General features: G+C 35.5%; 4 protein-coding genes across 4 annotated transcripts; all 4 read left to right on the plus strand.

The window, feature by feature from the left end:
- Positions 1 to 857: 857 nt before the first annotated feature.
- SAPINGB_P001853 (uncharacterized protein) lies at positions 858 to 2,132 on the plus strand (the record flags this gene model as incomplete). Its single annotated transcript, XM_031996573.1, has 1 exon — positions 858 to 2,132. One exon carries the CDS (start codon positions 858 to 860, stop codon positions 2,130 to 2,132), a length of 1,275 nt encoding a protein of 424 aa, XP_031852464.1.
- Positions 2,133 to 4,462: 2,330 nt separating this feature from the next.
- On the plus strand, positions 4,463 to 8,629 carry SAPINGB_P001854 (uncharacterized protein; the record flags this gene model as incomplete). Its single annotated transcript, XM_031996574.1, has 2 exons — positions 4,463 to 5,585; positions 5,937 to 8,629. The coding sequence occupies 2 exons, from the start codon at positions 4,463 to 4,465 to the stop codon at positions 8,627 to 8,629; spliced, it is 3,816 nt and encodes a 1,271-aa protein (XP_031852465.1).
- A 920-nt stretch (positions 8,630 to 9,549) lies between these two features.
- Positions 9,550 to 10,749, plus strand: SAPINGB_P001855 (uncharacterized protein; the record flags this gene model as incomplete). The annotated part of the gene is made up of 3 exons (XM_031996575.1): positions 9,550 to 9,582; positions 9,703 to 10,159; positions 10,226 to 10,749. The coding sequence occupies 3 exons, from the start codon at positions 9,550 to 9,552 to the stop codon at positions 10,747 to 10,749; spliced, it is 1,014 nt and encodes a 337-aa protein (XP_031852466.1).
- Positions 10,750 to 11,851: 1,102 nt separating this feature from the next.
- SAPINGB_P001856 (uncharacterized protein) lies at positions 11,852 to 13,138 on the plus strand (the record flags this gene model as incomplete). The annotated part of the gene is made up of 1 exon (XM_031996576.1): positions 11,852 to 13,138. The coding sequence occupies one exon, from the start codon at positions 11,852 to 11,854 to the stop codon at positions 13,136 to 13,138; it is 1,287 nt and encodes a 428-aa protein (XP_031852467.1).
- Positions 13,139 to 13,504: the final 366 nt, after the last annotated feature.

Here is a 13,504-nt window from a genome sequence, read left to right on the forward strand (position 1 = left end):
TATATGCTAGAAACACTAGAAACGCTAGAAAAAAAAAAAAAAAAAAGGGCAATTGTTTTCGGCTATCCGAACTAACCAAACGGCTGAATAGTTAGTTGTTAGTGGGATGTTAATGTTTTGTTTGTTTTAATTTAAACAGAAGTGCGCATAGAATAATTTTTTTTTTAATTTATTTATTTATCATGATAAAGCGTGACCACGTGAACAGCCGTTTAAATTTTTTTTAAATTTTTTTTTAAATTTATTTAAATTTATTTAAATTTATTTTTTTTAACGTAAAAATTTAAGTTTAATCTTTTCTTTTTTCTTTTTTTTTTTTCCATTTTTCACAAAACGGCTTTTTTCTAACACACGCATAAGTCTGGAGAAATTACGCCATCTTTTTATCGCATATCCGAAATTAAGTCAAAGATAGTTTTGTCATAGAAATATCTATATGTATTAGATAAAAAAAAAAGAAAGAAAAAAAGAAAGAAAGAATGAGCGAAATTCTTTTATGAAACAAAATAATGGTGCAATATCACCTTGAATCACACGAACCGCATTTCGATTGACGACGACAAATAACAGTAACAAAATCAACTAAGCAGAACATATTTTAGGCCTGAAAATTTGAATAGAATAGAATGTAATAAAATGAAATTGTAGTTTAGAATGAAATTGGAAATGACGTGCTTTAATCTGACTCAATTATCAAGTCCTCTAATCACAGATATATAAAGGCCATGAAATCTGGAGTGTAGATATCTTTTAATCATTTTTAATTTCATATCAATTATCAATATCAAATACTAATAAACACTTACAACACATTAAATTTTTTTTTTTTTTTTTTTACTCTTTCAAACAAATTTACAATGGCACCAACAGCAGTTTCACAAAAAATTGAAGACCTTGGCAATACATTGAAGCAAACCAAGCTTTCCAACAAGATTGAGGGAGTTATTAACTACGGTGATCTTAAGGCTAAAGCTGCTAATATTCAAAAGGCTGAACAGGAAAACGATGACGCATACCCTTATGAGTTTTTGCGTCCTTCGCATCCTGAAATCAAGTGGGAACCTATTGGAGAACTTGAATTCCATGACGTTGGTCTGGATGCTCCACAGGCCAAACGCGAGGATAACTTATCTGGAGTCTTTAGTAATGATGATTATTCCAACTTGTTCAGCAAGGCTACCAAGATTGTTCATTTGACTCATAAAGTTGGCACTGAGTTACATGGAGTTAACCTTGCTGATTTAACAGATGTTGAGAAGCGAGAGCTGGCTCTTTTGATTGCTCGACGCGTTGTTGTTTTCTTCAAAAAGCAAACCGATCTTACCATTGAGAAGCAACTAGAACTTGGAGAGTTTTATGGTCCTTTACACCGTCATGCCACCACTGGGTTGCCTAAAGGCTTTGACGTCAACAACAAGGACACAAAGTATTTGGACCAGGTGCACGTGATTTGGGCTGATAGTAAACGTCTTCCTCGCTCGTACAGTGCATTCCCGTCGACGTTTTTGTGGCACAGTGATGTATCCTACGAAGTGCAGCCTCCTTCTTATACGTCACTCAAGTTGTTAACTGCTCCAACTACTGGAGGAGATACTTTGTGGATTTCTGGATACGATTTGTATGACCAATTGTCGCCTGCTCTCAAGGTCTATGTTGAATCTCATAGTGCTCTTCATAGTGCTGTTGAACAGGCCAACGATGCCAAGCGAGCAGGCACAACTGTTCGTCGTGAGCCGATTGTGACTGAGCATCCTCTTGTTCGTGTGCACCCTGTGACTGGATGGAAGGCATTGTATGTTAATCCTGGGTTTACACGATCAATTGTTGGTGTTCCTAAAGGTGAGAGTGATGCAATTCTCAAGTATTTATTTGAGCTTGTTGCAACTTCTCAAGCGGCCACTGTGCGATTTAAGTGGGAGAAGGATGATGTTGCTTACTGGGATAACCGAATTGCAGTTCACTCAGCAACTTATGGATTTTATCCTGAGCGCCGTCATGGTGTGCGTGTGACTGCACATGGAGAGAAGCCTAGTTATGATGCTGCTGGACATTCTCAGCAGGCGGATATTGATGAACTTTTGAGAGTTGTTCGTGACACAGATGGGTCTTTGGGTGGTAACTACAATGATTAAATGTACAAAGGTGATGATGATAAGGGAACACGTAAGTTATTTAATCCAAGATGGAATTGATAGGGATGGTGACGCTGAGGTTGGAAACGAAATCTGTAAAGAGATAATAAAAACAAAGATTATTATTATTATTATTATTATATTCCAAAAAAAATAAAAATAAAAATAAAAATAAAAATAAAGTGATGTCATTAAAGTTGGTTATTTTAAGGTATGTAGTCATGTGACCGTTGTTTATGGTGATACTGTAGTAGATACTTGAGTGGACGTATCTGAGCTTTTAAGACGGAGTTTGGCAGTTTTTGTGCACTGTCAGAGAGAATTTTTTTTTTTTTTTTTTTAAAGGTCTTGGCTTGTTTATATTTTTTTTTATTAATTTAAGAGATAAAGAGATTTGAGACTTTAGAAGCCGAGAAAAAAAGAAAGAGTTTTTTTTTTTATTTTTGGTTTTAAACTTGGATTGCTATTTAGGTCTTGGGTGTGGAGTTGAGTTTTGGGAGATGGTTTTAAATTAAAAAAAAAAAAAAAAAATAAAACACAAAATACACTTTTTCAATCAATTGTTGTATTTAAAAAAAAAAATTAAAAATAAATTATTTATAATTGATTAATTTAGTATTACGTCTTTTTTTTTTTTGATATATATATATATATAAATAAATAGTTGTACGTATTGACAAATGACAAATGACAAAAAAAAAAAAAAAAAAAAGGTTGAGGCTAAGCACCAAAAACGTCCACCAACGGCTCGGTTCCATTGCGACATTTTATTTTTTTTTTTAGACTATATATATATATAAACACATTTAGAGACTTACACAAACATTAGAGAATCATCACTCGAGTAAAGTAAAGGGGATAGGGAGAAAAGTTCCTAAAAATAAAACAAAATAAAAACAATAATAAAGATAAAAATAAAAAAAATAAAAAAATAAAAAAATAAAAAGGAGACTCAGGAGACTCTAATTGTTGTTGTAGTTGTTGTTATTTAAAAGTTATTGCTGTTGCTGTTGCTGTTTGTGTTCTTTTTTTTTTCATTTTATTTTAATAATAGTTGTTGTTAAGTTATTTTTTTTTTTTTTTTTTTTTCATTTAACAATATTTAATTTTTTTTTTTTTTTTTTTTTTTCCCTTTGATGTTTGTTTGTTTGTTTGTTTGTTTGTTTGCAAGATGCTTTAAATTAGCGGTAACAACCAACGGGGTATTTCCGGTCGGGACAGTCCGTCCTTCCGGGATTTATCAAGACAATTTTTTTTATTTATTTAATTATTTTTATTTATATATAAAATAAATATTTATTTATTTATTTAATTCTATTTTATTTTATTTAATTTAATTATTTTTTATTAGACAATGAGGGAAAAATACTTTAAATGTTTTTTTATTTATTTAACATTTTAAAGCTATATTTAATTAATAGGGGGTGGGCATAAGAAATAAAGAAAGAAACATCAGATCAACTAGCAAAAGAATTAAAATAAAAACAAAAAATAGATGTTATATATATATATATATATAAATTAAAAACAAAAACAATAGAGAATTTATTTAATTTGATAATTATTATTAAATACTATCATAAAAATAATATCAAATGTTTTTTTTTTTTTTTTTCTATTTTAATAATGAAAGTTGCTTTTAATTGTAAATTCACAATAACCTTGTGAAAAAAAAAAAAACCTACGTGGAGGATTTCCTGGTTAAAACACAAGGTGTTTTTAATGTGTGTATATATGTATATAATAATATAATAATATAATATAAATAATAAAGGAAATTTTTTTATATATATATATATATATATATATACAAGAGGGTTTTTTTTTTTTTTTTTTAGTCCCGCCTGCGGAAAATTTTATATATAAATCCTGGGATTTTCGCTCTTTTTTTTTTTTAATTTTTTTTTTTTAAAAAATCTTTTTTGAATTTTTGAAAAAAATTTTTTTTTTACTTTTTATTACTATTATTCCTTCTTTTTATCTGATAAAAAAAAAAAGGGAAATCAAGGATTTTAGAATTCCCATTAAATTCAGAATTTCAGAATTTCAGTATATAAATTTATATATTTATAACCTTTTTATTTATATAAAACTTTTATTCCCTCTTCCCCACAACAGTTTTCTTCAGTTATTTATTTATTTTTTTTAATATTTGCATTTTTTTTTCATTTTTCATTTTTCATTTTTCTTTTATATATATATCTATATATATATAAATACAATTACCATAAAAAAATCATTTTAAAACCGTTCGATCCGCTCGTCTTTTCGATCGTCTACCTCGCACTCGATATAAATATCTTACCTAATTGCTGACATATTTACATACCATGGATTCTTCATTCCCCCCAAAACTTTCCTCCAGCACTGCCCCTCCCTACAACTCTTCTTCTTCTACTTCTACTTCCTTTCCCACCACAACCAACTCCATTCATTATTCTCAACCAAAACACTTCTTCTCTAAAAAATCAAATACTCTTCCTATAGAAGTCGGTTCTCACTCTCAAGAAGATTGGTTGAATTCTCAAAATACCAATAGAGATTTTCACTCCCAAGTTTCTTCCTCTCGCCAAGATTCTTTCATCTCCCAAGAATCTAATAACGAAAATCTTTCAAATTCAAATTCAAATTCAAATTCAAATAGAAACTCAGTAGCTGAAATCTCTTTCTCATCATCAAACCCTCGTGCTGACGATTCGGATACACAGAAATCTCGTAAAAACAGTAACCGCCGCTCATTTCTATTTCACAGACGCGTTAGTAGCACTCGCTCTACAAATTCGGTTTCAACTACTTCTTCTGTCTCCTCTGCCTCAGATACAAACCCTGCCCCGAATTCAAACTCATCACCATCATCTCTCTCACATATTCCAACAAACTCAGAATTTAATTCAAACTCACCTTACAAAGATTCTTACGGTTCTCTTTCTATTGCACCTGACCGAACCCCTCACTCTTCCAATAGAGGCCCTATAGACAGAATAAACTCAGTTAGTGCAAGAGCTTCTACTTTACCTGAAACACAAATCAACTCTTCTCTTCAGTCCCGCTCTTCTTCTAATTCATCTAAACCTAATAACAAGAAAAATCGCTTTTCTATTTCTATTTCACGTCGTACATCTCTCCTCGCATCAAACAAAGAAGTTACAGCATCTCCCATTTCTTCTTCTTCTTCTTCTTTTTCTTCTCTGGAAGATAACACCCCCATAACTAGTACAATCAATAACAACAACTATAACAATAGAATGAGCTCAATAGTTCAAGCAACCGTCGACTCTGTTCCGGATCCAAAAGCCATTTCCCCCACGGCTTCTCAGGCGTCTCTCTCCAAACTTTTTAACTTTGCTAAAAGTGTCCCCGCAGAAATGATGCCCATTCTCACACTGTTACACACTCAAAAACAACGGACTTATTATGAAGGTTATTTTATGATTCTCAACGACTTAAACTCAGGTATGTTGGTTTGCTATTAAAAAAAATATTTTAACCCTAAATTTGGGTTGTGTTTAGGCCTATTGGAGTGTAATGTGATGATTGTTTCTCACACACATCATTGTGGTGATTAATGATGTCAGCAGAGCATAATAATAGCCGCTTTTTGATGCGCGTTCCCACCTTCTTGAATCGTGTTAATACATGGAAATAAAGAAAAAAAAATTTTTATTTATTTTTTTTTTTATTTTATTTATTTTTTTTTATTTTTATCTCCATGATTATTATAAAAATTATAATGAAACGTTTTCATGATATCATAATCATGACCTAATACTGACTTTATTTTTATTTTTATTTTTTTATTTTTAGATGGAAAACCCGCAGCGGAACGCAAATGGGTCGAGGTCTTTGGAAAACTTACCGGCACTGTTTTGGCAATTTGGGACGCTGATAGCCTCGAACGGGTTTCTTCCGGGACTCAAATAGTTGCCGAACCCGAACCAACATATATCAACATTACTGACTCTACCTTCAAGTCAATCGAGTCTCTTCCTTCTCCTAGCGGCAATCTCTCGGACGTTATTGTCTTATCAACAACTCTTAAAAACCGTTATCTTCTCCAATTCGCCAATTCGTCACTTCTCCAAGACTGGACCGCGGCTTTCCGCTTGGCTCTCTTTGAATACACTAGCCTCCAAGAAGCATATACTGGTGCCTTGCTTTCTGCAAAGGGCTCCAAACTCAATGGTATCCGCACTCTTCTTCAAGAAACCAAGTTCCACCACGAGGATTGGGTCTCCGTTCGCTTCGGCGCCGGCATGCCGTGGAAAAAGTTTTGGACTGTTGTCACCCCTCCCACCATTAAGAAAAAGAAAGGAATGCCTCCACCAGGTACTATTTCCTTTTATGATGACAAGAAGAAGATGAAAAAACCCCCCGTGGCTGTTATTTCCGGAGCTTATGCCACATATGCTGTTTACCCACAAAACTCTGTTTTGGTTGATGGTTCCACCCTTATTAAAGTTGAAGGCAAGGTCGCTTTCCATGATGTTGATGGTGAAAAAGATGCCGCTGTTTTCTTAATGCCCGAGCAGCATCCCGGTGTTCCAGGCTTTGAAACTCTTATTCGTTTCCTTATTCCTGTTCTCGACGTTTTCCGTCTTTATGGCAGACCCAAGCGCCTTAATGCTGACAAGGCTGATATGCGCTCTTTACTCTTTGGTATGCCAACACTGCCTTACACACAGTACCTTGAGCTTAAAGATGTTCAAACCCTGGTTGCTACCGCCCAAAACTCTGTTTCTTGGACCGCTTTTGACTGGACCCTCCACATTAAGGAACTTTTGGCTCAGCGCCTAGCTGACGGATATAAAGGCTGTGGCCAAGTCGCCCGATCAAACAGTTCACTTAACTCTGGTTCAAGTCGTTCTCGTTCTGTTGCAGCACCTGGTCCCACTCCCCTTAGCAATTCCACTAACGCATCTGATATTGAACAACAAAAACCTTCTACTCCTCAACCATTGGGTGCCTCCTCCTCCTCTAACTCACCTTCTACAAACAACTATGGCCAACCACGTCAACAACCTCAAGGTTATCCAGGTGCTCCCCCAGATTTTGAAGCCACGGCTTCTCCCAAGCCTACAGGACCTTCTGCTGCTGCCGTCAATTCTTTTGCTTCTGCTTCTGCTTCTGCTGCTGCGGCCACGTCAGCACCTCCAACCTCGATGACGTCGACCTTACCCGCCAACAATGCTTCTATTGGAAACGGTGACCTAATTCCTCCTGCTAGTTACAGACTGACGCCTACAACTTCAAACGGCTCGACAAAGTCGTCAACTGGCTCGTTAATTACAAATAATATGACCCCACGCAGTCCCAACTTTTCACGCCCACCTTATATGCAGGGTAACGGCAGCCCAGCGAGTGGTGCTAATGGCAGTGCTACAAGACTGGTTGATAATGTGTCCAATTATTCTTCCCATAGTGCTACCTACTTGCCATACTCTACGCCTGGCTCAGGTAGCCCTGCAAGCTCTAATGCTGCTTTGGAAACTTCTAGACAGAACCTTTATGCAGCCGTTAATGCTGAAAGTGATTTGGTGACTCGCGGTGGACCCACTGTTGTTGCTGCAAGCTCGGGAATGGTGGTTCAACAGCCTAAGCCACAACATGCCCAATCTGCTCATGATCATCATCAGCAGCAGTTTAACCAACCTCCTCAACAGCCTTATCTTAGACAGCAAGGATCTCAAGGTTCTTTGAAGCAAGCTGCGGCATTGCAACAGCCTCCTCAACAGCCATACCTCAGACAGCAAGGATCTCAGGGTTCTTTAAAGCAACAATATCGTCAAGGGCCCCCTCCTCCTCAACAAAAACAACAACAACAACAACAACAGCAGCAGCAACAACAGCAGCAGCAACAACAGCAGCAGCAACAGCAACAACAATACCACCAGGGACCTATCTCTCAACAGTACCGTCAGGGACCTCCCCAACAGCAACAGCAACAGCAACAGCAACAGTACCGCCAGGGCCCTCCTCCTCCTCAACAACAACAACAACAACAACAACAACAGCAGTACCGCCAAGGGCCTCCCCCACAACAACAATACCCCAGACCTCAGGGACACTCCCAGGGTCCAGTTGCTCCTATTGCCCCACAGACTAATCCTTACCAGCAACAGCCACAGCCACAGCCACAGCAACAATACCGTCAAGCAGCTCCACAACCACGACAACAGTTCCCGCAAACCAATCTTCCTCCTTTCCAGCTGCAGCAGCAGCAGCAGCAGCAGCAGCCTCAATTACAAGCACTTAATAAGGGTAATGCGTCTGTTCCTAATGCTCTGAGGGTGCCATTACCTGGTAATAAGGGGATGCCTACATCTTCTGCAGGTAATGGTAGCGGTGTGCAGGGTCCACGGCCACAAGCGTCTCAGGGACCCAACTACTTTGATCCGATGGTGACTATGCATCAATCTATGGGAGGATATGCTCATGCTCGTCCTCAGGGTCAGCCTACGCAGGGTCAGGGACAGAGCCAGTACTCTTCATTACTTTAGAAAATAAAAGAGAAGTTATTGAAAAGAGAGGAGTATGAGTTTTTATTTTTTTTTATTTTTTTATTTTATTATTTTATTATTTTTTTCTTATTTTTAGGAAAGTTTGGAGTTTTTATTTAGGGGGGAGCGAGAACAAAAAAAAAAAATGCTGAAAATGTTTATTTATGAAAAGGTTTATTTAATATGAAAAAAGATTGAAGGAAAGAAAGAAAGAAAGAAAGAAGGAAATATAACAAATAGGTGTGAAGTATATGGATCATCAGATGGAACGATGTATATATTCTTTATATATATATATATATATGTTTTTTTTTATTGTTTTACTAATATGATTACTATTGTTTATGATTTATTTTCATCTCATTTCATTTCATTTCATTTTATTTAATTTTTTTATTATTATTAAAACAACAAAAGTTGACAATATTCAAGTTGAATGTTTGAATTTGGTCTGTCAGTTAATGCTGTGGAAAATTTCATTAAAAATAAAAAATAAAAAAGCCGCGCGCGAGCGTTCCAGCAAGCGCTCTCGCATAGAAATTCCTTACCCATTTCATTTATTACATAAAGATTAGTCATTAATACTTTTTTTTTTTTAAAAAAACAAAAAACCCTACGGGCACTCTTATTTTTTATTTTTTATAAAGGTTGTGAGTGTGTGAGTGTGTGTGTGTGTGATTGCCGCCGCCGCCGCCAGCAGTAGCAAAATGACAATTTTTTTTTTTTTTTTTGCCAAATCAAAATTTAGGATATTCTTTTCTAATCATATAAATATATATATATATATATATATAAATATATAAAGTGTAAAGTTAAATCTAATTTTTTATTTTTTATTTTTTCTCTTTTTTCTCTTTTTTTTTTTTCAACATTATTATTATTCTTTAAAAATATATATATAAAATCAAATATATTCTAAAATGAAAATCGCATTAATCCAACAAGATATTGAGGTAAGCCAAACACAGCCTTATATTATTATTATTATTATCTACAAAGATAAACCCACTTGTTTTTTTTTTTTTTTAACCTATCTCTAACTCAGATTTTTTTTATTTTCTTTTTTTTTTTAGGACGCCAGCCCCCAGAAAAACGTTGAAAAGGCACTCCATCTAATCCGCACGGTTGTTTCCTTTGAACTTTCCAAGGACTCATATTCCCCCGTAGATCTCGTGGTTTTGCCTGAATTTCTTCAAGGCAACCCTAATCAACCCCACCCACCACATTTTGTTGATACAGAACAAGTGGTTCTTGCAAGATTTTGTGATTTGGCTCGAGAGCTTAAAGTATGCATAGTTCCAGGAACTATCAGTCATTATGAGCCAGATGTAGAGGAACCCACAAGCGACAAAACCATTCTGCTTAACACCGCATACTTTATAGACAGAACAGGAAATGTGGTTGGCGAGTACCATAAGAAAAACTTGTGGCATTCAGAAAGACCCAAATACACAAAGGGCAAGGAACCACACACAGTCTTTGATACAGAGTTTGGGAAAACTGGCATGTTAATCTGTTGGGATGTCATTTGTAAGTGTTTGATTAACAAGAAAAAGAGGAAATTTTTTTTTTCCCCGTTTTGACTAACCAGTTTAGGGCCCGAGGCATTTAAACAACTTGCGGCACAAGATGTTGAATTGATTGTGATTCCCAGTTTCTGGACCGGTGCAGACAACCTTCTTCCGGAAAACGAAGATATCCATGGAATCAATGCAAGTGTTCCTGAAGATTCTGAGAGTGTGTTTCTCAAATCTGCAATGACTACCCGTGCGTTTGAGTCCAACTCCCTGGTGATTTATACCAATGTGGGTGGGGTTCCGTCCAAGACATTTATCGGGCAATCGCAGGTGTGCTTACCCATGTGGGGGGCTATTCCAGCGTCACGTGTATACAATGTGGTTGGGCTTGATGGGCTGACGACTGAAGAAGTTGCAGGATTAGAGCCTGGAGCTTATGTGAAGAGTGTAAGTAGTAGTGGATCAAGTATTTTGGATGTAAGTGAAGAGGCCAAGGACCGAATTGCGGTAGTGGAGATTTCCAAGGTGGCAGAGAAACTTGAACATGCGGAACGAGTGTATAAGATTCGAGAGGATGCCAAGTCAGAGGATTGGCATTATTGATTATTATTGATTATGACGATGATGATGAATGTTTATTTACTTTGTATTTAAAAATTTAAACGAGAAAAAAAAAAAAAAGGTTTTAACTTGGCGATGAAAACGAGTGAAGGTTATTCTTTATTATTATTATTATTATTATTATCAAAAAAAAAAAAAATAAAGAGAGAGAGAGAGATGAGTAAAGATGATTAAGAAACTAAAAAAAAAAAAAAAAAAAAATTGAAAGATCTAATGTTTACTTTTTGAATGTCCAGAGTGCCGAGATAAAAGAACAAACAAACAAACGGCAATCGCGACGGCTGCGACACGTCCGAGAATCATTTAATAATTTTAAAAAAAAATTGGCAAACGAAAACAAATATCAATTGTAAATATATATCCCGATTGAGTTAAATGTCAATAGACTAGAAAGTATATGTATGTGGTGGGGGATTATATATATATATATATATTTTTTAATTTTTAATTTTTAATAAAATTTCCTAAAATGGCAATATATTTTTATTATAAATATATTGAAATTTTTTTTAAAGGTCGTCGCAAACTGTCGCGTTTAGCCTTTTTTTATTTTTATTTTTATTGCTGCAACAACCAAACTAATACGGCTGATTACGCGCGTAAATCGCATGTTTTTCGTGATAAACTATTCCGATTGGCTATTTTTTTCATTAGTTACCCTACTTAGCAAACTTAATATAACCTAACGTCCGGTACACCAAATAGAAAAAACCAAACGCATAACAAACCAAAACAAAACAAAACAGCCACTGTGTTTGTGTTTTTGTGATGTAAATAAAAATAAATAAATAAATAAATAAAAAAAATTTTTTTTTTCTTCTTAACTACTATTATATTATTTTACCACCACCACCACCACCACCACCACTACCACCAAAAATAAAATAGACGCGTCTTATTTATAATTTCTAAAAAATCTAAAAAATTATATATATAAACACGTTCTTTTCCCTCTTTATTTATCTAATTTTTTTTTTTCATTCTCTTTCTTTCTTTCTTTCTTTCTTCTTTTTTTTTTTTTTTCATTATAATAATTTCTATTCTCATTCAATCATAACATCTTCTTCTTCTCTCCATCTTTTCAATGTCTCCTTCTCTCTTTGATCAAACACCCTCTAAGAAGGCAGCTGCTGACCTTTCTTCTCTTAACCTCACAGGCTCTTCTGCATCTACAAAATTTACCCCTACAGCAGGTATCAAATCTTCTTCTCTGTCACTTGAGGAATCTTCCCAACCCATTGTCAAAATGTCACTGCTTGAGCAAACAAAGGCTAAAGAGCTTGCTGCCGCCAATGGTGGAGCCGTCGTTACTGTCCCTAGTGCAATCAACACAATGACTCCTGAGTTTCAACGCGCTCGTAAACTTTTAAAAGAAGGTGAGGCTAAGGAACCTATTCTTAAGGAAAACGCCCAACGCTTTGTGCTTTTCCCCATCAAGTACCATGAGATTTGGCAAATGTACAAGAAGGCTGAAGCTTCCTTCTGGACCGCTGAGGAAATTGATCTCGGTAAGGACCTGCATGATTGGGAACACCGTTTGAATGATGATGAAAAGTTTTTCATTTCCCGTGTTTTGGCCTTTTTTGCAGCCTCAGATGGCATTGTTAATGAAAATTTGGTTGAGCGCTTTTCCGGTGAAGTTCAAATCCCTGAAGCAAAATGCTTTTATGGCTTTCAAATTATGATGGAAAACATTCATGCTGAAACTTACTCTCTTCTCATTGATACTTATGTCAAGGATCCTAAGGAAGCTGACTACCTCTTCAACGCTATTGAAACAATCCCCTGCATTAAGAAGAAGGCTGACTGGGCTCTACGATGGATCTCAGACCAAGAATGCGCCTTTTCTGAGCGTCTGGTAGCCTTTGCTGCCGTTGAGGGCATTTTCTTTAGTGGCTCCTTTGCCTCCATCTTTTGGCTTAAGAAGCGTGGCCTAATGCCTGGCCTTACCTTTTCCAATGAACTCATTTCTCGCGATGAAGGCATGCACACTGACTTTGCTTGTCTGCTTTTCTCTCATCTTGTCAACAGACCTTCGCCTGACGTTGTCGAGGCTATCATTACTGAGGCTGTTTCCATTGAAAAGGAGTTTTTGACTGACGCCTTACCCGTTGCTTTGCTTGGTATGAATGCAAAACTTATGTGCCAGTATATCGAGTTTGTTGCCGACAGACTGCTTGTGGCTCTGGGAAATCAAAAAGTTTACAATTCTTCAAACCCCTTTGACTTTATGGAAAACATTTCTCTTTCTGGTAAAACAAACTTTTTCGAAAAGCGCGTCTCGGATTACCAAAAGGCTGGCGTCATGGCTGGTACTAACAAGATGATGGGTGGTAAGGAAGATGGCTTTGCTCTTGATGAGGACTTTTAAACATCTTTGAGTAATTGTGGTTTTATTGTTTTTTTTGTCTTTCTTTTTTTTTTTGTATAATATGCGCTTTTTCATGACCTTTTTTTTTTTATTGTAAACGAACTATATATGGGATAACTTTAATGATAATTATAATTAAATTTTTAAATCTACGAAAATCTACAAAATACCTTCTTTTTCCAAATAGTTAAAAAAAAAAATTTTTTTTAAAAGAAATGTGCCTGTTTATAATTACAAAGCCCTCACTAAAAATCTAAGTGACTTCGTACTCAATAAATGACAAATTTGATCTAGCCCATTCTGAAAATAAAAAAAAAATAAAAAAATTTGTTTTTTTTTTCATCAGATCCAGCTCAAAGCCAAGGT

The sequence above is a fragment of the Magnusiomyces paraingens genome (genome assembly GCF_902498895.1).
Source record: "Magnusiomyces paraingens strain CBS 517.90 genome assembly, contig: contig2, whole genome shotgun sequence".
NCBI classification, from domain to species: domain Eukaryota; kingdom Fungi; phylum Ascomycota; class Dipodascomycetes; order Dipodascales; family Dipodascaceae; genus Magnusiomyces; species Magnusiomyces paraingens.